The sequence below is a fragment of the Callospermophilus lateralis genome, chromosome 8 (genome assembly GCF_048772815.1).
Source record: "Callospermophilus lateralis isolate mCalLat2 chromosome 8, mCalLat2.hap1, whole genome shotgun sequence".
NCBI lineage: Eukaryota > Metazoa > Chordata > Mammalia > Rodentia > Sciuridae > Callospermophilus > Callospermophilus lateralis.
This window is the reverse complement of record NC_135312.1, coordinates 90,600,683-90,624,364: the sequence shown is the minus strand read 5'-3', so window position 1 is coordinate 90,624,364 and position 23,682 is coordinate 90,600,683. Positions and strand designations below refer to the sequence as shown.

Genomic DNA, 23,682 nt, shown 5'->3' with positions numbered 1-23,682 from the left:
TACATGATGTAGAGTTACACTGGTTGTGTAATCATATATGCACATAGGGTAATAATGTCCGATTCATTCTACCATCATTCCTACCCCCATAACCCCCCCCTATTACTTCTATTCTTCTATTCTTTCCTAGCCAACTTTCCCTATTATGAATTAGCATCCGCTTATCAGAGAAAACATCCAGTCTTTGGTTCTTTGGGATTGGCTTATTTTGCTTAGCATAATATTCTCCAGTTACTCTTAAAGTTACTTAACATTTAATAAACTTAAGATATTTTATTTTTAGGAGAAATGTTAAAGCCTAATTAATAAAAATTGAGTAGGTTAATTTTGTGCAATTATTTCTTTGTAAGATAACTGAACTGAGAGAATCATATTATGCCTGATGAAAGCATACCCAGCTCATGCAAACATTTGAGCTCTTGGAAGGAACTTGAGAAGACCTCTACTAACAATGAACCTGAAACCCACTGCAATGAGAGTGAATACCGAGATGCTATAAGCTGCTAGGAAAAAAAAAAATTTGGTCCTCTATTTTAGGCCTGCTTCCCAGGACTCATATTGATTACCTCAAAGTTATTTTTTCCTTGGGTTGGGGTTGTAGCTTTGTGGTGGAGTGCTAGCCTAGCACGTATGAGGCACTGGGTTTGATCCTCAGCACCACACAAAAATAAATAAATAAAATAAAGGTATTGTGTCATCTACAACTAAAAATAAATAAATTAATTAAAAAAATGTTTTCCCTTAATACTAAAACAAAATGTTTATTAGATTCTTCTTTAGTTGCCAGTCTGTCTCCCCTTTCTGGAAGTATTCCCTCCCAGTGCCACTTACCAATGAAAAGATTAAAGGAAAGGTGCCATTTGGCATAACAGCATACTAACTCTTCTCCAGGATTTGGGATGAAAAGATTTTAGTCTCCATCTGGGCTTGTCATCGTATAGAATGTACATAAGAATTCTGATGACTCTTGCTTAGGACACAAACTATCTTCATAACAGTTCCCTTTAAGATTGAGCTTTCTGATTAAAAATTATTTGATTGTAAAAGTTAAAAAAAGTAAAAACAAAAACAATTCTTCTTTATAGCATATTATCCTATTTATTTTAATCTTTAAACTATTCATTTTAATTTCTTTTATCATATACAAAGGAATTCTTGTAGTTTTCATTTTACTTTTAACTTGTATTCATTCATTTAAAAAAATTTTAGTTTCTATTTTTTAGTTGTAGATGGACACAACTTTATTTTGTTTATTTATTTTTATGTGGTGCTGAGGATCCAACCCAGTGCCTCACACTGAAGGGCAAGCGCTTCACCGCTGAGCCATAACTACAAGCTCCTATTTCATTCATTATTAACCACTTAATTAATTCTATAATCATGATTATATTGGACTACATTTTGGGTAGGGAACTTCTCAAGCTGATTATAAAATTAATCTAAGAAAGAATAATGGGCAGAAATAGCCAAGAAATACATTAAGAAACAGTTTATTTATTATTTATTTTTAAAATTTTTTTATTTTTATTTATTTATTTTTATTGGTTGTTCAAAACATTACAAAGCTCATGACATATCATCTTTCATACATTTGATTCAAGTGAGTTATGAACTCCCATTTTTACCCCAAATACAAATTGCAGAATCACATCAGTTACACATTCACAATTTTTACATAATGCCATATTAGTGTCTGTTGTATTCTGCTGCCTTTCCTATCCCCTACTATGCCCCCTCCCCTCCCCTCCCATCTTCCCTCTCTACCTCATCTGCTGTTGTTTGATTCTCTCCCTTGTTTCCCCCCCTTTCCCCTCACAACCTCTTATATGTCATTTTGTGTAGCATTGAGGGTCTCCTACCATTTCCGTATGCTTTCCCTTCTCTCTACTTTTCTCTCCCCCCACTCGTGTCTGTTTAATGTTAATCTTTTCCTCATGCTCTTCCTCCCTGTTCTGTTCTTAGTTGCTCTCTTTATATCAAAGAAGACATTTGGCATTTGTTTTTTATGGATTGGCTAGCTTCACTTAGCATAATCTGTTCTAATGCCATCCATTTCCCTGCAAATTCTATGATTTTGTCATTTTTTAGTGCTGCGTAATACTCCATTGTGTAAGAGTTAATAACAAGAATAAACAAATGGGACTTACTTAAACTAAAAAGTTTTTTCTCAACAAGAGAAACAATAAGAGAGGTAAATAGAGAGCCTACATCCTGGGAACAAATTTTTACCCCTCACACTTCAGATAGAGCCCTAATATCCACAATATACAAAGAACTCAAAAAATTAAACAATAAGATAACAACTAACCCAATCAACAAATGGGCCAAGGACCTGAATAGACACTTCACAGAGGAGGACATACAATCAATCAACAAGTACATGAAAAAATGCTCACCATCTCTAGCAGTCAGAGAAATGCAAATCAAAACCACCCTAAGATACCATCTTACTCCAGTAAGATTGGCAGCCATTATGAAGTCAAACAACAATAAGTGTTGGCGAGGATGTGGGGAAAAGGGTACACTTGTACATTGCTGGTGGGACTGCAAATTGGTGCGGCCAATTTGGAAAGCAGTATGGAGATTCTTGGGAAAGCTGGGAATGGATCCACCATTTGACCCAGCTATTGCCCTTCTAGGACTATTCCCTGAGGATCTTAAAAGAGCGTACTATAGGGATACTGCCACATCAATGATCATAGCGGCACAATTCACAATAGCTAGACTGTGGAACCAACCTAGATGCCCTTCAATAGATGAATGGATAAAAAAAAATGTGGCATCTATACACAATGGAGTATTACGCAGCACTAAGAAACAGTTTAATGGGGATAATTTCTATATTAGATTTTGAGACATAAAACTGCAGTGATTTGAATTAGATTGGTATTGGCATAAGTTCAGAATTTAACTAATGTTAAAATATGTACTTAGCAAAACTGAATAATTGCTGGGCATAGTGGCATATGCCTGTAATCCCAGTTACTCAGGAGGCTGAGGCAGGAGGATTGCAACTTTGAGGCCAGCCTCAGCAACTTAGACCATGTCTCAAACAATAAAAAGGACTGGGGATGTAGCAGTGGTAAAACACACCTGGGTTCAATTCCCAGTACCAAAACAAAAACAAAATAAAAACTGAACAATTAATGGGTTAATAAACATATAATTGAAAACTGACTAGCCAATATGTATATGTATATATGTATATACATACATGTGTGTTTATGCATATCTGTTATATATAAGTATATATGAATACATAGACACACAGAGGTATTCCTATAGCATTACTTTACAGCATTCACAAAGATAAATTCCAGATGGATTAAAAAACTAAATGCAGAAACAAAATAAACAAGCAATAAGCACCAAAGTATTAGATGACAATATAGAAAATAGTATATCTTTATGATGTTTATAATCTTATAATCTTGGATGAGGAAGTCCTTAAACAAGATGTAGAATCCAGAACCATAAAGGGAAAAACGGATAGGTGTGGCTATAGAAAATTTCACTTCCACATAAAACACAACATAAACAAAGTTGAAGATAAGCAAAAATTATATGAATTATACACACACACAGTAGTCCTAGCATATGGAGAAACTATAAATTAGAAGCAAAAGGCATAGGAATAGGAATAGGCCAAGAATTCAATAGGTAGTTAATGAAGAATACATGAAGTTTTTTCCACTACTAATTAGAGAAATGTAAATGAAGAAAAATAAAATCATATAGATTTTTAGTCATTGGATCATTAAAAAATAGAACTGAGATATTAGATACTCTATAATGTTGGCAGGAGTGTAATTTAACAGTACCCAGCAAAATAAAAACAGACTATTTCTTAACATAGACATTCTATTTCCAGGAAATTAATCCTACATATATACATGCAAAGTACTTTTATATATGCAATAAGACACATGAACAAGATTGTTCCTAACAGTACCACCTGTATCAAAAAACTGAAAGATCTAAATGTTTACAAATGAAGGTTTGGTCAGAACAAATGCTTAATTTGGAGAAGGGAGTTGGATATTTAAGAATGTGGGGGATGAGGGAATCTTTTACATTTTATTCTATATGTTTTAATCTTTTATGAATGTTTTCATGGATTAATTGAACAAATAAAATTTTAATGAAGAAAATAATTAATGAAAATCATATTACATAATATTTTGGGAAGAGTGAATGAAGTCTGATACTATAAACTCAACTTTTGATTGCATTTTAGTATATTTCCAGGAACTTTTCCTAATATTTTATTTCCTTGATTGATTCATACACTTCCTTGAGGAAATGAAACATCTTTCAAGTAGAGTGGGGAGATTTTCTAAATGTCGATTAGAGATATAAAAATTAATTATCTTTAAAAAATGATGTATTAAAAATATTCACCTTATCTTTGGACCATTTTGTCCCTGCAAGGAAAGATGACACTAGTGTGCATAATCCTCCAGATCCATGTAAACCAATACGTTGACTGCCTAAGACAGCAGAAATACACATACTCAAAATAAGGAATGCCCTCTTCAATGAAAGTTTTTCCTAGAAATAGATATTTAAAATTTGTTTTATATTAAATACATAAGATTTGGCATTATCTATCATTTATTTTTGACCCTTTGCTATCAAGTCTCTAAATGCTGTATTAAGTAGTATCTAAAATGTTGATTTTCTTCCTCACTAAATATTTCAGCACACTTGTTACCAAGTAACAAAATTTGCAAACTTTAAACTTTCATCTTCTGATACATCTCTGAGAGTGACATCAGTAAAATTGTTATAATATTTCAACTGAAAGCAAAGAAAGGATAACCCCATATAGTCTTCAGTTCCATATATTCAATGAATTCTTAAAAATATATATATTTTAATATCTCTTCAGTCAAAGTAACAGCTACAGGTAGGTCAGGATGGGAATTACAGAAATAAGAGTAATGGCACATCCTTTAGGGAAGGAAAGGCTTGTGTTTAACAGTGTTGCCTTTGTCAAAGGACAGCAAGAGCAAATTTAAGTCAGAAAATAAAGCAGAGGTAAGTGGGAACCTATCTTCTCCCAATGTGTTTAAAGGAAAATTTAGGGAAAAGTATTAGGAAAAACTGACAAATATCAATAGGCAATTTGTGGGAAAGGGGTGAAACAGAATGAAGAGGGATACTTTCAGGTAGGTACACTTTTCTGTAACTCTTTATTCATCAGAGACATCAATCAAGGCCATTGACCTGTATCAGTCACTACTGTGTTCAATTTTAAGAACTGAATAGGGGCGATGAAGATTACTTTGGGAGAAGAGAGTTAAGTATGAAATTTAATATTTCAAAGCTCTTCCCAAAGTTCAAATTGTGGAAAGAAATGTCTAACACCAGATGATATGGTTTGGATGTTGAATGCCTCCCAAAAGCCCACGTGTTAAAGACTTGCTCACCAATGTGGGGCTATTGGGAGATGGTAGGGGACCTTGTGGGAGTCTTCAGACCATTAGGGAGTATGCTCACAAACGGGACTGTTGGACCCCTTTTCCCTTCCTATCGTTCTTTTGCTCCCTGGATCATGATGTAAATGGTTTTGCTCTGCCATGTGTGAGCCATGATATACTGCCATGCTACACATCCAAATTCATGGGTCCAATTGATTGGACATCTCAAAAACTGTTAGCCAAAATAAACCTTTTCTTCTATAATTTAATTATCTCAGGTTCATAATAGTGATAGAAAGCTAATTATTACTCTGTAATGTTACACAACAGGTTAACTTTTTTATTTACCTGATCAGCACTTGGAAAATATCGAATAAAACATCCCAAAACAGTTCCTACCAGCACACCAATAAGTACGTCCCGCAAAGATGACAGAATATTATCAATTACACCACCTGTAAGGGCACACAATAAGGGAAACTTTTCAGAGAGAAATATTTTCACACACACTATACATCAGAAAATCAAAGCTACATGATTTGAAAAAAGGTAACATTTTACAGAAAAAATACACAAAATTGGACCTTTAATAGTGATATATGTGAAAACCTATTTAGATCTACTTGAAATTAAATGTGTACTTTCAAACAATTTAACAAGTACACACATCTCAGAACTTTGCATTGTAAACAAAGAAGTAATAAGTTAGCCACCCTAAACTACAAGATCAGGTAAGCTAAAGAACAGAAAGAGACTAACAATGAAGTATTTATAGCAATTACTTAGCAAATGGCTTTTCTGATGTGATGTGCTATTATGCAAAATAAATAAATAATTTAAAAAGAACAGCAACAATGTAAAATAATTTTATTCCTGGGTCAATCCTAGAAATAGCTATGGTTGATTGAGTTTACAATATATTTTATGTCCATGGATATAATATTTCCATATTTGTAGTTCTTAGCAATAAAATATAATAAACAAACAAAAACATCTTATCCTCAGTTAGAAAAACAGTTCAGTTCTCCTCTGGGTATTGAACTAGCCAAAGTATGTAAGTATTTATTTTAGAAATTTTTTTCCATTAAAAGTAATAGAAACAGAGTAATGCCAGCAAGATGGTAGGGAAGCCCCAACCATTGATGTCCCACAAAGACAATGACTGAATAATGGTCCAATAAGTTACAATATATGGTCCAAACTCCTTTAAGGAACTCCATAAGAAAATTAAGAAATTGTAGTAACTTAGGCAAGTGCAATGCCAAGAACAGTGGCATGGAAATAGTAAGAACAGATACTACATGATACCTATGATGGTCCTTACCCAAACATGTACAGGGTGGCAAGTCTGGGAGAAAATACTCAACTTGCCACTTCTCTACTGAAAGGGAAAGAGAATGTTAGAACTTTAGGAGGTTGCCTGAGGTACTTGTCTATCTTATTTGGCTCCAAACCTGCATATTTTGAACATACCTGAGTGCTGCTGAGAACAAAGGAGAGGTCAGAGCCACAGAAAACAGAGGGAGCAAAAGCTCCAGAAAAAGAAATGGAAAACCTCTCTAAATGGAATATTACTTGCATACACCAAAGAGGATGCATCCCAGAAAAAGTTTAAGAAGCCCTCAGAATTGGTAGCCAGGCTAATTAGTGAAGGTCTTTTGTATGAAGTCATTCAATCAAGACTGGGAATGGTGGAATGTTAAATCCCTGCCCCCCCCCCCCAAAAAAAAACAGCAAGGCATACAAAGAAACATTAACCAAACTAAAGGAGCAAACTAAATCTCCAGATCTTAAAGAAATAAAGATCTGTAAATTATTTGAAAAAAAAAATGCAAAAAAAAAAACTATCTTAAAGATATTCTATGAGAACATTGATAGCCAACTAAATAAGTCAGGAAATGATGCATTAAAAAATGAGAAAAACAACAAAGAGAAACTTAAAAAAGAACCATATAAAAATTCCAGGACTAGCAAATATAATAACTAAATGGAAAAATTCACTAGAGGTGTTCAATGGTAGATTATATCAAGCAGAAGAAAGGTTCAGTGGAATGGAAGATAGTTTATTTGAAATTATTATTATTTAAATTTTTTTTAGTTGTAGATGGACACAATACCTTTATTTTATTTATTTTTATATGGTGCTGGGGATAGAAACCAGTGCCTCACGCATGCTAGGCAAGCGATCTACCACTGAGCCACAACCTCATTTGAAATTATTGAGTCAGAAGAGAAAAAAAAAGTAAAGAACAACAAAGAGAGAATAAGGACTTACAGAATGCCATTAATAAGATCCGAGTATTCATTGTGGATGTTTCAGAAGGGGGAAAGAGTGAGAAAGGGGTAGAGAGCAAATTAAAGGAATAATGGCCCTAAGTTTTCCAAATTTGAGGGGAAATGGTCATATACAAATTTAAGAAACTCAAAGAACTTCAAGTGGGATAAACTCAGAGACCTAAAATGAAGCACTGTAATCAAAATGTAAAAGACAAAGAGGGAAATTTGAAAGCAGCAAGAGAAAAGTAACTTGTCATATGCAAGGAATGTTCTATAAGATATTAGTAGAATTCTCTGTAGAAGCCCTGCAAGTCAGAAAATGGTGGGATAGTATATTCAAAGTGCCAAAAGTAAAAAAATCTGCCAACCAAGAATAGTATATTCTGCAAATCTGTCTTTCAAAAATGAAAAGGAGGTTCTCTGCTTCTCCTCATTTGTCAGACAGCTGAATCTTCTCATCTTGTGCAGTGCTAGCTGCGTCCCTGAGACGTGATGATGAAGGTCAGAGTGAATGGATTTGCTTTCAACTCTAGCAAAGTGATATTGTTGCCATCAATGACCTCTTTATTGACCTCAACTACACGGTCTACATGTTCCAGTATGATTTCACTCATGGTAAATTCAATGGCGCAATCAAGGCTGAGAACGGGAAGCTTGTCATCAATGGAAAATCCATCTCTATCTTTCAGGAATGAGATCTTGCCAATATCAAATGGGGTGATGCTAGTACTGAATATCTTGTGAAGTCCATTGATGTCTTCACTACCATGGAGAAAGCCAGGGCTCATTTAAGGGTGGTGCTCCATCTCTGTCCCTTCTGCTGATGCCCCCATGTTTATGATGGATGTGAACCATGAGAAGTATGACCACTACCTTAAGATTGTCAGCAATGCCTCCTGTACCATCAACTGCTTAGCCTCCCTGGCCAAGGTCATCCACGACAACTCTGGCATTGTGGAAGGACTCAAGACCACAGTTCATACATCACTGCTACGCAGAAGACCACAGATAGCCCCTCTGGGAAACTGTGGCATGATGGTCTTGGGGCTTCCCAGAATATCATACCTGCATCCACTGGTGCTGCCAAGGCTGTGGCCCTGAAGTGAGTGGGTAGCTCACTGGCATGGCTTTCCATGTGCCCACCCCCAAAATGTCAGCTATGTATTTGATCTATCACCTTGGGAAAGCTACCAAATACAATGACATCAAGAAGGTGGTGAAGCATGCATTACAGGGCCACCTCAGGGCATCCTGGGCTATACTGGGGACCAGGTCGTCTCCTGAGACTTTAACAGTGATACCCACTCTTTCACCTTCAATGCTGGGCTGGCATTGCCTTCAATGACCACTTTGTCAAGCTCATTTCCTGGATTGACAGTGAATTTGGCTCCAGAAACAGGGTTATGGACCTTATGATCCATATGGTCTCCAAGGAGTAAGAGCCCCTGGACATCTGCCCCAGCAAGAAAACAGGAAGAGAGAGAGGTCCTCAGCTGCTGGAGAATCCCTGCCCCTAACTCAGTCCCTTCTCCTCTCAATTTCCATCTCAGATCCCCTGAAGAAGGAGGCTTAGGGAGCCCTACTGTCACATACTATCAATAAAGTTCACTGCACCCAGCCAAACAACAACAACAAAACAAAGCAAAACAAAAAACCCCAAAGAATTCCCCAGATAAATAAAAACAGAAAGTTCATCACTAATAGAGCTGCTTTACAGGAAATGGTAAGGGAGTCCTTCTAGTGGAAATAAAATAATATTAGACAACAATACCCAAGCTTACAAAATATAAACTCTTATATTAAAGGTAAATATATAAATAAATATAAAATTCTAATACTATCATGGTGGCAAGTAAAGAACTTTTAATTCAGTTATAGAATTTAAAAGATAAAATGAAAAAATAAATTTTAAACTATGTGAATGACCTTACAATGTAAAAAGATATAATAGGTTAATCAATAACATAAAATGCAGGGAAATAAATGTAGACTTTTTACATATTATTGAAATTATACTGGTATCAGTTTAAAATAGATTGTTATAATTGTAAGTTGTTCTCTATAATTATAAAATAACCACAAATAAAGTACCTATGGAAGATACACAAATGAAAGAAGAAAATCAGAACATGTCATTACAAAAACAAAACATAACAATGAAACACAAAGTAAGGAAGCAAGAGAGGAAAAGAGGGATGAAATAGGCACAAGAAAGAGAAAACAATTAATAAAATGGCAAAGGTATGTCTTTCTCCGGTATTAATCACTTTGGATGCTAATGAATTAATTCTACAATCAAAAGATATAATTGACTGAATAGATTAAAAAGTCAAGATTAAAATATATGATCTCTACAACAAACTCACTTTAGATCTAGGGAAACACAGAAGCTTAAAGGGAAAAAAAGATATTCCAAATAAAATGGTAACCAAAAAAGGACAGAGGTGTTCATACTTATAATAAACAAGATAAGCCTTAAGTCACATGCTGCTATAAGAGAAAAGGACTTTATATAATGATTAGAAGGCCAATTCATGGGGAATATAACAATTATAAATATAAATGCACCTAGAAGCAGAGCATCCAAATATATGAAGCTAACTTTGAGAGAACTGAAGAAAGAACTAGCCATGCCAGAATTGTAGGAAATTTTAATGATCTACTTTCAATAATAGCCAGAACAACTACAGTGTCATGGTTTGGATTTGAGGTGTCCCTTAAAAGCTCCTGTTTCTGCAGGAATATTCAGAGGTAAAGCCACTGTGATTGTTAAGAGCTGCAATCTAATCAGTCTATTCAGGTTTGAATGTGACAGGGTGGTAACGCTAGGCAGGTAGGGAATGCCTAGAGGAGGTGAGTCTCTGAGGGTGTACCCTGGAAGCACATACCTTCCCTGGCCCTGATATAATGGAGATTAGGGCCTACATTTTCTTCTATAAGATGCAGGGTCTCTGATTTTATTCCTAAGTCCTTGATCCATGTTGAGTTGAGTTTTGTGCATTGTGAGAGACAGGGGTTTAATTTCATTTTGTTGTACATTGATTTACAGTTTTCCCAGCACCATCTATTGAAGAGGCTATCTTTTCTCCAATGCATGTTCTTGGCACTTTTGTCTAATATAAGATAATTGTAGTTTTGTGGGTTAGTCTCTGTGTCTTCTATTCTGTACCATTGGTCTACCAGTCTGTTTTGGTGCCAATACCATGCTGTTTTTGTTACTATTGCTCTGTAGTATAGTTTAAGGTTTGGTATAGTGATGCCACCTGCTTCACTCTTCCTGCTAAGGATTGCTTTAGCTATTCTGGGTCTCTTATTTTTCCAGATGAATTTCATGATTGCTTTTTCTATTTCTATGAGGAATGCCATTGGAATTTTGATTGGAATCTAAGTCTGTATATTGCTTTTGGAAGTATTGTCATTTTGATAATATTACTTCTGCCTCTCCAAGAGCAAGGTAGATCTTTCCATTTTATAAGGTCTTCTTTGACTTCTTTCTTTAGGGTTCTGTAATTTTTATTATATAGATCTTTTACCTCTTTCGTTGATTCCTCAAGTATTTTTTATTTTTTGAGGCTATTGTAAATGGGGTAGTTTTCCTCATTGCCATTTCTGAGAATTTATCACTGATATTCAGAAATGTTTTTGACTTATGGGTGTTGATTTTATATCCTGCTACTTTGCTGAATTCATTTACTAGTTCTAGAAGTTTTCTGGTGAAACTTTTTGGGTCTTCTAGGTATAGAATCATATCATCAGCAAATAGTGCCAATTTTTCTTCTTTTCTATGTGTAGCCCTTTAATTTCTTTCATCTGTCTGATTGCTCTGGCTAGTGTTTCAAGAACTATGTTATGTAGAAGTGGTGAAAGAGGGCCTCCATGTCTTGTTCCAGTTTTTAGAGGAAATGCCTTCATTTTTTCTCCATTTAGAATGATGTTGACCTGGGGCTTAGCATAGATAGCCTTTATGATGTTGAGATATGTTCCTGTTATCCCTAATTTTTTAAATATTTTGAACATAAAGAGGTGTTGTATTTTGTCAAATGCTTTTTCTGCATCTATTGAGATGATCATATGATTCTTCAAGTCTATTGATGTAATGAATTTACATTTATTGATTTCCATATGTTAAACCAACCTTGCACCCCTGAGATGAATCCCATTTGATCGTGGTGCATGATATTATTGTTATGTTTTTGTATTCAATTTGCCAGAATTTTATTGAGAATTTTTGCATCTATGTTTATTAGAGATATGAAGTTTTCATTTTTTGATGTGTCTTTGCCTGGTTTTGGAATAAGGGTGTTATTGGCCTCATAGAATAAGTTTGGAAGTGCTGCCTCTTTTTCTATTTCCTGAAATATGTTGGAGAGTATTGGTATTAGTTCTTCTTTAAAGGTCTTGTAGAACTTGGCTGTGTATCCATCCAGTCCTAGGCTTTTCTTGGTTGGTAGACTTTTGATGGCACCTGCTATTTCGTCACTTGAAATTTATCTGTTTAAATTGTGTATATCATCCTGATTAAATTTGGGCAAATTATTTGACTCGAGAAATTTGTTTATGCCTTCTATATTTTCTATTTTATTGGAGTATAAATTTTCAAAGTAATTTCTAATTATCTTCTGTATTTCTGTAGTGTCCGTTGGGATATTTCCTTTTTCATCATGTATGTTAGTAATTTGAGTTTTCTCTCTCCTTCTCTTCATTAGCAAGGCTAAAGGGTCTGTCAATTTTATTTATTTTTTTAAAGAACCAATTTTTTGTTCTGTCAATTTTTTCAATTGTTTCAATTTCATTCAGCTCTGATTTTAAAATTATTTCCTTTCTTCTGCAGCTTTTGGTGTAGATTTTTTTTTTTAGGGCTTTGAGATGTAATGCTAAGTCATCTATTTGTTGACGTTTTCCTTCTTGTAAGGAATGAACTCCATGCAATGAACTTTCCTCTTAGAACTGCTTTCATAGTGTCCCAGAGATTGATATGTTGTATCTGTGTTCTCATTCACCTCTAAGAATTTTTCAATCTTCTCTTTGATATCTTCTGCAACCCTTTGTTCATTCAGTACAGTAGCATATTATTTAGTCTCCAGGTGTTGGAGTGGATTTTATTTCTTATTTTATCATTGATTTCTAATTTCACTCCATTATGATCTGATAGAATGCAGGGTAGTATCTCTACTTTTTTATATTTGCTAGGAGTTGCTTTGTGGCATAGTGTATGGTGTATTTTAGAGAAGGATCCATGTGCTGCTGAGAAGAAAGTATAGTCTCTCATGAAGGTTGAAATATTCTATATATTTCAGTTAAGTCTAAGTTATTGATTGTATCATTGAGTTCTACAGTTTCTTTGTTCAGCTTTTGTTTGGAAGATCTATCTAGTATTGAAAGAGGTGTGTTAAAGTCAGCTGAAATTATTGTGTTGTAGTCTAGTTGACTCTTGAATTTGAAAAGAGTTTTTTTTTATTAATTTTTATTGTTGGTTGTTCAAAACATTACATAGTTCTTGATATATCATATTTCACACTTTGATTCAAGTGGGATATGAACTCCCATTTTTACCCCATATACAGATTGCAGAATCACATCAGTTACACATCCATTGATTTACATATTGCCATACTAGTGTCTGTTGTATTCTGCTGCCTTTCCTATCCTCTACTATCTCCCCTCCCCCCTCCCCTCCCCTCTTCTCTCTCTACCCCCTCTACTGTAATTCATTTCTCCCCCTTATATTTTTTCCCCTTTCCCCTCACTTCCTCTTGTATGTAATATTGTATACCCCTGAGGGTCTCCTTCCATTTCCATGCAATTTCTCTTCTCTCTCCCTTTCCCTCCCACCTCTCATCCCTGTTTAATGTTAATCTTCTTCTCATGCTCTTTGTCCCTACTCTGTTCTTAGTTACTCTCCTTATATCTAAGAAGACATTTGGCATTTGTTTTTAAGGGATTAGCTAGCTTCACTTAGCATAATCTGCTCTAATGCCATCCATTTCCCTGCAAATTCTATGATTTTGTCATTTTTTAATGCAGAGTAATACTCCATTGTGTATAAATGCCACATTTTTTTTATCCATTCGTCTATTGAAGGGCATCTAGGTTGGTTCCACAGTCTTGCTATTGCGAATTGTGCTGCTATGAACATCAATGTAGCAGTGTCCCTGTAGTATGCTCTTTTTAGGTCTTTAGGGAATAGACCGAGACGGGGAATAGCTGGGTCAAATGGTGGTTCCATTCCCAGCTTTCCAAGAAATCTCCATACTGCTTTCCAGATTGGCTGCACCAATTTGCAGTCCCACCAGCAATGTACAAGTGAACCCTTTTCCCCACATCCTCGCCAGCACTTGTTGTTGTTTCACTTCCTAATGGCTGCCAATCTTACTGGAGTGAGATGGTATCTTAGGGTGGTTTTGATTTGCATTTCTCTGACTGCTAGAGATGGTGAGCATTTTTTTCATGTACTTGTTGATTGATTGTATGTCCTCCTCTGAGAAATGTCTGTTCAGGTCCTTGGCCCATTTGTTGATTGGGTTATTTGTTATCTTATTGTCTAATTTTTTGAGTTCTTTGTATATTCTGGATATTAGGGCTCTGGTCTGAAGTGTGAGGAGTAAAGATTTGTTCCCAGGATGTAGGCTCCCTATTTACCTCTCTTATTGTTTCTTTTGCTGAGAAAAAAAACTTTTTAGTTTGAGTAAGTCCCATTTGTTGATTCTAGTTATTAACTCTTGTGCTATGGGTGTCCTATTGAGGAATTTGGAGCCCGACCCCACAGTATGTAGATCGTAGCCAACTTTTTCTTCTATCAGACGTCGTGTCTATGATTTGATATCAAGTTCCTTGATCCACTTTGAGTTAACTTTTGTGCATGGCGAGAGAAAGGGATTCAGTTTCATTTTGTTGCATATGGATTTCCAGTTTTCCCAGCACCATTTGTTGAAGATGCTATCCTTCCTCCATTGCATGCTTTTAGCCCCTTTATCAAATATAAGATAGTTGTAATTTTGTGGAATGGTTTCTGTGTCCTCTATTCTGTACCATTGGTCCACCCGCCTATTTTGGTACCAGTACCATGCTGTTTTTGTTACTATTGCTCTGTAGTATAGTTTGAAGTCTGGTATCGCTATACCGCCTGATTCACACTTCCTGCTTAGCATTGTTTTTGCTATTCTGGGTCTTTTATTTTTCCATATGAATTTCATGATTGCTTTCTCTATTTGTACAAGAAATGCTGTTGGGATTTTGATTGGCATTGCATTAAACCTATAGAGAACTTTTGGTAATATCGCCATTTTGATCATGTTAGTTCTACCTATCCATGAACAGGGTCTATTTTTCCATCTTCTAAGAAATTCTTCTATTTCTCTCTTTAGGGTTCTGTAGTTTTCATTGTATAAGTCTTTCACCTCTTTTGTTAGGTTGATTCCCAAGTATTTTATTTTTTTTGAGGATATTGTGAATGGAGTGGTTGTCCTCATTTACATTTCAGAGGATTTGTCGCTGATATACAGGAATGCCTTTGATTTATGCGTGTTGATTTTATATCCTGCCACTTTGCTGAATTCATTTATTAGCTCTAGTAGTTTCTTTGTAGACCCTTTTGGGTCTGCTAGGTATAGAATCATGTCGTCTGCAAATAGTGATAATTTGAGTTCTTCTTTTCCTATTTTTATGCCTTTAATTTCTTTCGTCTGTCTTATTGCTCTGGCCAGTGATTCGAGAACTATGTTGAACAGAAGTGGTGAGAGAGGGCATCCCTGTCTTGTTCCAGATTTTAGAGGGAATGCCTTCAGTTTTTCTCCATTCAGAAGATGCTAGCCTGAGGCTTAGCATAGATTGCTTTTACAATATTGAGGTATGTTCCTGTTATCCTTAGTTTTTCTAGAGTTTTGAACATAAAGGGATGCTGTACTTTGTCAAATGCTTTTTCTGCATCTATCGAGATGATCATATGGTTCTTGTTTTTAAGCCTATTGATGTGGTGAATAACATTTATTGATTTCCGTATATTGAACCAGCCTTGCATCCCAGGGATAAATCCTACCTGATCATGGTGCACAATTTTTTTGATATGTTTTTGTATCCGATTCGCCAGAATTTTATTGAGGATTTTTGCATCTAGGTTCATTAGAGATATTGGTCTGTAGTTTTCTTTCTTTGAAGTGTCTTTGTCTGGTTTAGGAATCAGGGTGATGTTGGCCTCGTAGAATGAATTTGGAAGTTCTCCCTCTTTTTCTATTTCCTGAAATAGCTTGAAAAGTATTGGTATTAGTTCCTCTTTAAAGGTTTTGTAAAACTCTGCTGTATACCCATCCGGTCCTGGGCTTTTCTTAGTTGGTAGTCTTTTGATGGTTTCTTCTATTTCCTCAATTGATATTGGTCTGTTTAGGTTGTCAATATCCTCCTGACTCAATCTGGGCAGATCATATGACTTAAGAAATTTATCGATGCCTTCACTATCTTCTATTTTTTTGGAGTATAAGGATTCAAAATAATTTCTGATAATCTTCTGTATTTCTGAAGTGTCTGTTGTGATAGTGCCTTTTTCATCCCGTATGCTAGTAATTTGAGTTCTCTCTCTTCTTCTCTTCATTAGCGTGGCTAAGGGTCTGTCGATTTTATTTATTTTTTCAAAGAACCAACTTTTAGTTTTGTCAATTTTTTCAATTGTTTCTTTTGTTTCGATTTCATTAATTTCAGCTCTGATTTTAATTATTTCTTGCCTTCTACTTCTTTTGCTGTTGTTTTGCTCTTCTTTTTCTAGGATTTTGAGATGAAGTATTAGATCATTTATTTGTTGGTTTTTTCTTTTTTTAAGGAATGAACTCCAAGCAATGAATTTTCCTCTTAGAACTGCCTTCAATGTGTCCCATAGATTCCGATATGTTGTGTCTGTGTTTTCATTTATCTCTAAGAATTTTTAAATTTCCTCCTTGATGTCTTCTATAACCCATCGATCATTCAGTAACCTACTGTTCATTCTCCAAGTGATGCATGATTTTTCCTTACTTCTTTTATCGTTGATTTTCAATTTCATTCCATTATGATCAGATAAGATGCATGGTATTATCTCTACTCCTTTATATTGTCTAAGAGTTGCCCTGTGACATAATATATGATCTATTTTTGAGAAGGATCCATGTGCTGCTGAGAAAAAAGTGTAATTGCTTGATGTTGGGTGGTATATTCTATATATGTCAATTAAGTCTAGGTTATTAATTATGTTATTGAGTTCTATAGTTTCCTTATTCAACTTTTGTTTGGAAGATCTGTCCAGTGGTGAGAGAGGTGTGTTAAAGTCTCCCATGATTATTGTATGGTGGTGTATTAGACTCTTGAACTTGAGAAGAGTTTGTTTGATGAACATAGCTGCACCATTGTTTGGGGCATATATATTTATGATTGTTATGTCTTGTTGGTGTATGGTTCCCTTGAGCAGTATGTAGTGTCCCTCATTATCCCCTTTGATTAACTTTGGCTTGAAATCTATTTTATTTGATATGAGTATGGACACTCCTGCTTGTTTCCGAAGTCCATATGAGTGATATGATTTTTCCCAACCTTTCACCTTCAGTCTATGTATGTCTTTTCCTATCAAATGTGTCTCCTGTAGGCAGCATATTGTTGGGTCTTGTTTTGTGATCCATCTACTAGCCTGTGTCTCTTAATTGGTGAGTTTAAGCCATTAACATTTAGGGTTATTATTGAGATATGGGTTGTTCTTCCAGCCATATTTGTTTATTTATGATACTAAACATGATTTGTTTTCCTCTTTGATTATTCCCCCCCCCTTTACTGTACTACCTCCCGCTGTTGGTTTTCATTGATATTTTCCATTTTCTCTTCCTGTAATATTTTGCCAAGGATGTTTTGAAGAGATGGTTTTCTAGCTGCAAATTCTTTTAACTTTTGTTTATCGTGGAAGGTTTTAATTTCATCTTCCATCCTGAAGCCTGGATACACAATTCTTGGTTGGAACCCATTTTTTTTTCAGTGTTTGAAATATGTTATTCCAGGATCTTCTAGCTTTCAGAGTCTGTGTTGAAAGATCAGCTGTTATCGTGATTGGTTTACCCCTAAATGTAATCTGCTTCCTTTCTCTTGTAGCTTTTAAAATTCTCTCCTTATTCTGTATGTTGGGCATCTTCATTATAATGTGTCTAGGTGTGGATCTCTTATGATTTTGCACATTCGGCGTCCTGTAGGCTTCTAGGATTTGGGATTCTGTCTCATTCTTCAAGTCTGGGAAGTTTTCTCTTATTATTTCATTGAATAGATTGCTCATTCCTTTGGTTTGGACCTGTATACCTTCCTGTATCCCAATGACTCTTAAGTTTGGTCTCTTTATGTTATCCCATATTTCTTGGATGTTCTGCTCATGGTTTCTTAACAGTCTTGCTGAGCTGTCTATGTTCTTCTCAAGTTGAAATACTTTGTCTTCATTGTCTGATGTTCAATCTTCTAAGTGTTCTACTCTGCTGGTAGTATTCTTAATTGAGTTTTTAAGTTGGTTTATTGCTTCCTGCATTTCTAGGATTTCTGTTTGTTTGTTTTTTATAACCTCTATCTCCCTGTATAATTGATCTTTTGCTTCTTGGATTTGTTTATGTAATTCATTGTCGAAGTGGTCGAAGTGGTCTTTCATTGTCTGATTTTGCTGTCTAATGTCTTCCTTGAGACTCCAGATGTGAAGCATATATATCCTGAATTCTTTATCTGACATTCCATGTCAGATATTACCTCTTCTAAAGTTGAGTTGAACTGCATTGCTTGTGGTCCTTTCTTTCCTTGTCTTTTCATAGTGTTCGCGTTTCTTTCTGCTTGGTGAAACTGTTGTGTTATTGATTTTTCCCCCTATATATTTATATTGCTCTTGTATAGTTGCAAAGTCTCCCTCGCAGGCTTTGGCGGTGGTTCTGCCCCTCCTCCAATTGGGGCAATGTGCCTACCATGCCGGCAGGCCGCTGGGCCTGTTCTTTCGGTGGTCCCAGGTCCGCCTACCTTGCAGGCGCGGGCGGCGGCTCTGACCCTCTGAGGCGGCTGGGCCTGTTCTGCCGGTGGGTCGCAGGTTCGCCTACCTTGCAGGCGCGGGCAGCAGCTCTGCCCCTCCGCAGGCCACTAGGCCTGTTCTGTCTGTCGGTTGCAGGTCTGTCTACCTAGCAGGCGCTGGTGGCAGCTCTGCCCCTCCCCCAACCGGGGCGATGGCGGGTCACTGGGCCTGTTCTGCCGGTGGGTCGCATGTCCGCCTGCCTTGCAGGCGCAGGGGGCAGCTCTGCCCCTCCGCGTGTTGCTGGGCCCGACCTGCCGGTGGGTCTCAAGTTCGCCTACCTTGCAGGCGCGTGGGGCGTCTCTGCCCCTCCGCGGGTTCCTGGGCCTGTTCTGTCGGTGGGTCGCAGGTCTGCCTACCTTGCAGGCGTGGGGGGTGGCTCTGCCACTCCACGGGTTTCTGGGCCTGTTCTACTGGTGGGTCTCAGGTCCGCCTAACTTGCAGGCGCTCTGCGGCTCTGCCCCTCCCCCAACTGGGGCAATGTGTCTGGCGGGCCGCTGGGCCTGTTCTGTCGGTGGTCACGGTTCCCCCTACCTTGCAGGCACGTGGGGCCGCTGTGCCCGTCCGCGGGTTGCTGGGCCTGACCTGCCGGTGGGTTGCAGGTCTGCCTACCTTGCAGGCGCAGGGGGTGGCTCTAAAAGAGTTTGTTTGATGAACGTAGATACTCCATTGTTTGGGGCATATATATTTATAATTGTTAAGTCTTGTTGGTGTAAGGTTGCCTTGAGCAGTGTGTAGTTTCCTTCTTTATCATTTTTGATTGACTTTAGTTTGAAGTCTACTTTATTTGATATGAGAATGGAAACCCCTGCTTGCTTCCACAGTCCATGTGAGTGGTATGATTTTTCCCAACCCTTCACCTTCAGTCTGTGGATGTCTTTTTCTATGAGATGAGTCTCTTGGAGGCAGGATATTGTTGTTGTTGTTTTTGTTTTTAATCCAATCTGCTAGTGTATGTTTTTTGATTGGTGAGTTTAAGCCATTAACATTCAGGGTTATTATTGAGACATGATTTGTATTCCCAGCCATTTTATTTTTGGTATTTATTGTAACTTGGTTTCTCCTCTGATTAGATTTTCCTTTAGTGTAATCCCTTCCTCTGCTGATTTGCATCATTATTTTTCACTTCCTCTTCTTGGAATATTTTGCTGAGGATGTTCTGTAGTGTAGGCTTCCTAGTTGTAAATTCTTTTTTAAAAATTTATTTTTTAATTGTAGGTGGACACAATACCTTTATTTTATTTGTATGTGGTGCTGAGGATTGAACCCAGTGCCTCACACATGCTAGGCAAGCGTGCTTCCTCTGAGCCACAACCCCAGGCCTAGTTGTAAATTCTTTTAACTATTTTTTAAAAAATTTACCATGGAAGGTTTTTATTTCATCATCAAATCTAAAACTTAGTTTTGCTGGATATAAGATTCTTTGTTGGGATCCATTTTCTTTCAGAGCTTGGTATATGTTGTTCCATGATCTTCTGGCTTTGAGGGTCTGGGTTGAAAAATCTGCTGAGATATAAATTGGTCTCTGCCATGTGCAATCTGATTCCTCTCTCTTGAGGCTTTTAAGAGTCTATCCTTATTCTGTATGTTAGTCATTTTCATTATAATGTGTCTTGGTGTAGATCTGTTGTAATTTTGTATTTTGGTGTCTTGTAAGCCTCTTGTATTTGGTTTTCCAATTTGTTCTTCATGCTTGGGAAATTTTCTCATATTATCTCATTGAAGAGATTGTGTGTACATTCCTTTGGTTTGAAACTCTGTGCCTTCCTCTATTCCAATAACTCTTATATTTGGTCTTTTGATGCTGTCCCATAATTCTTAGATGTTCTGTTCATGGTTTCTAAATATCTTCACTGTGTGATCAACTTTATTTTCCAGATTGTATACTTTGTCTTTATTATCTGATGTTCTTTCTTCCAAGTAATCTATTCTGTTGGTTATGCTTTCTATTGAGTTTTTATTGGATTTATTGTATCCTTCATTTCAAGGGTTTCTGATTGTTTTTTTTCAGAGTCTGTATCTATATCTTGAAGTAATCTTTTGCTACCTGTATTTGCTCTCTTATTTCGTTGTTGGAGTGATCAATTTTTGCCTATATTTGCTTATTTAGGTCATTCTTTAATTCACAGATCATTTTAAATTATGAACCTTCTGAACTCCTTCTCTGATATTTCATTAACTTCGCTGTCCATAGATTCTGTTATTATAGTTTCCTGGTTTGTTTGGGGGCATTTTCCTCCCTTGTTTTTTCATGTTGTCTGTGTGTCTTTCTTTCTTGCAGTGTGGATCTGAGATATTACAGTTTCTTCCCTATATTCTTGTAGTGCTCATGCAGATTGTCTGTACCTCACCTTGATGTTGGACTTCCAGATCCTGCTGGTGTCCCTCAATGAATGCTACTGCATCTTTGATCTGGGTCCTGCACAAGTTGGGGTGGGTGGATCTGAGTCAGCAGACTTGACCTCCTGCGTAGTCTGTTGGTCAGAAGGGGTGGTCCTGCACCAGAGGCTAGACTCTGGCCAGTGTCTGCCCTGCAGAGGGAGGGGTGGACCGGGCCTACTGAGAGCTTGGGTCCTATGTGGGCTGGTGTGGGCAGTCTGGGCTGGATCTTGGCTCCCGTGTTAGTCTCTGGAATTCTTAACATTATTAACATGTGCATACTACCAAAATGATCCATAGATTCTATGAAATTCCTACTAAAATTGTAATAGGATTTTTTTTTGTGTGTAGAAAGAGAAAAGATAAAAACCCTCTAAATTTCATATGGAATCCTGAAGAACTCCAAATAGTTAAAACAATGCTGAGAAAGAAAAACAAAGCTACAGGCTTCACACTTCCTGACTTTAAAACATCAGAAGCTGTAGTAACCAAAACACTATGGAAATTTTAGAAATAAGCCTTAACATATATGATCCTATTATCTTTGACAAGATGTTATGGTTTAGATATTAGGTGTCCTCCAAAAACGTGCGTGTGAGACAATTCAAGAATGTGAAAGGATTGGGTTATGAGAGCCTTAACCTAATCAGTGCATTTATTAATCCTCTGATAGGGGTCAACTGGTTGGTAACTGTAGGCAGGTAGTGTGTGGCTGGAGGAGGGGGGTTACGAGGTACAAGCCTTTGGGGTATATTTTTTGTACGTGGGCAAACGGAGACTCTCTCTGCTTGCTGGTGCCATGATCCCAGCCACTTTCCTCTACCACACCCTTCCACTATGAAATTCTGCCTCCCCCCCAAGCCCAGAGCAACAGAGTTGGCCAACTATGGGTTGAGACCTCTAAAACATGAGCCCCAAATAAACTTTTCTTCCTCTAAAATTATTCTTTTCAGGTCTTTTAGTAACAGTAGTGGAAAAGCTGTCTAAAACATAAATGTAACAAGGCCTAGACAATCAATGGAGAATGACAGTTTCTTAGTGGGAAACTGAATATCCACATGCAAAAGAATAAAGTCAGGGAAAGGTTTGCCATATTGAATTTGGCAATGATTTGACATTGAATTTGGCAATATTACACCAAAATCACAAGCAACAAAAGCAAATATAGACAAAAGGGAGTACATCAAACTTAAAAACTGCTGTGCAACAAATGAAATGAACAATAGAGTGACATGGCAGTCCTTGGAATGGGAGAAAATAATTGCATATGTTATCTCATATGAGGCTAATATAAAGAACTCCTATAACACAATAACAACAAAACATAAACATCTCAAATAAAAATGGCCAAAGGCCTTTGCTATGGTCTAAAATTTCATCCTCTCTCAAAATTCATATACTGGAACCTTATACCCAATGTGGTAGTATTATGAGGTGGGACTTACAGCACATGATCATGAATGGGAACAGGGCATTTATAAAAGGGATTTAAAGGAGGCTGTTTTCTATTTTCTACCATATGAGGACCCAGAGAAGTTGCCATCTATGAGGAAATGATCCTCACCAGAGGCCAAATTGTTGATGCCTTGATCTTGGACTTCCTTGTCTCAAGAATCATGAGAAATAAATTTTTGTTATTTATAAATTTCCTACAGTAAAGTATTTGGTTATAGCAGCAGTAACGGACTTGAAATAAGATATATAAATATCCAATAAACATGAATAGATACTCAACATCTGCAATTATTAGAAACACACAAATCAAAACCAAAATAAGATGTCACCACTCATACATTAGGATAACCAATATATACGAAATAACAATTGGAGCCCTTGTACATTGTTGGCGGAAATGTAAAACTGTGCAGTGGCTACTACAAAAAATAGTTTGGAGGTTCCATTTCTGGGTACACAACCAAAAGAACAAAAAGCAGGCTTTTGAGAAAATATGTGCATACTCATGTTTACTGAAGGATTATTCACAATAGTAAAGGGGTAGAAATATCCCAATGTCTATTGACAGATGAATGAGTTAAGAAAATGTGGTATAAATATACTATGAAATATTGGTCAGTTATGAGAAAGAAGAAATTGCATACTACAACATGGATGAACCTTAGGACATTAGGTAACTGAAATAAGTCAGTCACTTATTCCACTTGTGTAATTTATCAGAATCATGGTAACAAAGTAGAACAGTGGTTTCCAGTGCCTGGGGGAAGGGAAAATGGAGTTGTTAAATGGATATAAAGTTTCACTTTTGCAAGATGAAAAAGTTTTAGAGATCCACTACACAACATGTGAATACAGTTAACAATGTTGAACTATACATTTAAAATGGTTAAAAGGATAAATGTGTGTTTTTACCACAATAAAAAATAGAATTATGAAAAATTGAAATAAACCAACTTGGTATTTTTTTAGGATGGTCAGTATGATAAAGGTGACATTTTGTGGGAAGCCATCAATGAACTGTGCGTGAGCTAAAATGATGTTGAAGCTATTAGGCAGGAAAGCCTGGCATCAGGAACTCCCAGCAGCAGCCCTGCTGGTTTGAGAACACCT

The 23,682-nt window shown here is 36.6% G+C and overlaps 1 protein-coding gene and 1 pseudogene across 1 annotated transcript in view; one reads left to right on the top strand and one right to left on the bottom strand.

Annotated features, from left to right (window-relative positions):
• Window positions 1-23,682, bottom strand: part of Slc9b1 (solute carrier family 9 member B1) — a 93,592-nt gene that overhangs the window by 7,042 nt on the left and 62,868 nt on the right. Inside the window, exons 8-9 of the mRNA XM_076865003.2 lie at window positions 5,772-5,878; window positions 4,402-4,551 (exon numbers count right to left, since the gene is read on the bottom strand). Of these exons, the coding sequence (XP_076721118.2) occupies window positions 4,402-4,551; window positions 5,772-5,878 (257 nt within the window). The remainder of the gene's footprint in view (window positions 1-4,401; window positions 4,552-5,771; window positions 5,879-23,682) is intronic.
• On the top strand, window positions 8,196-9,139 carry LOC143406393 (glyceraldehyde-3-phosphate dehydrogenase pseudogene; annotated as a pseudogene).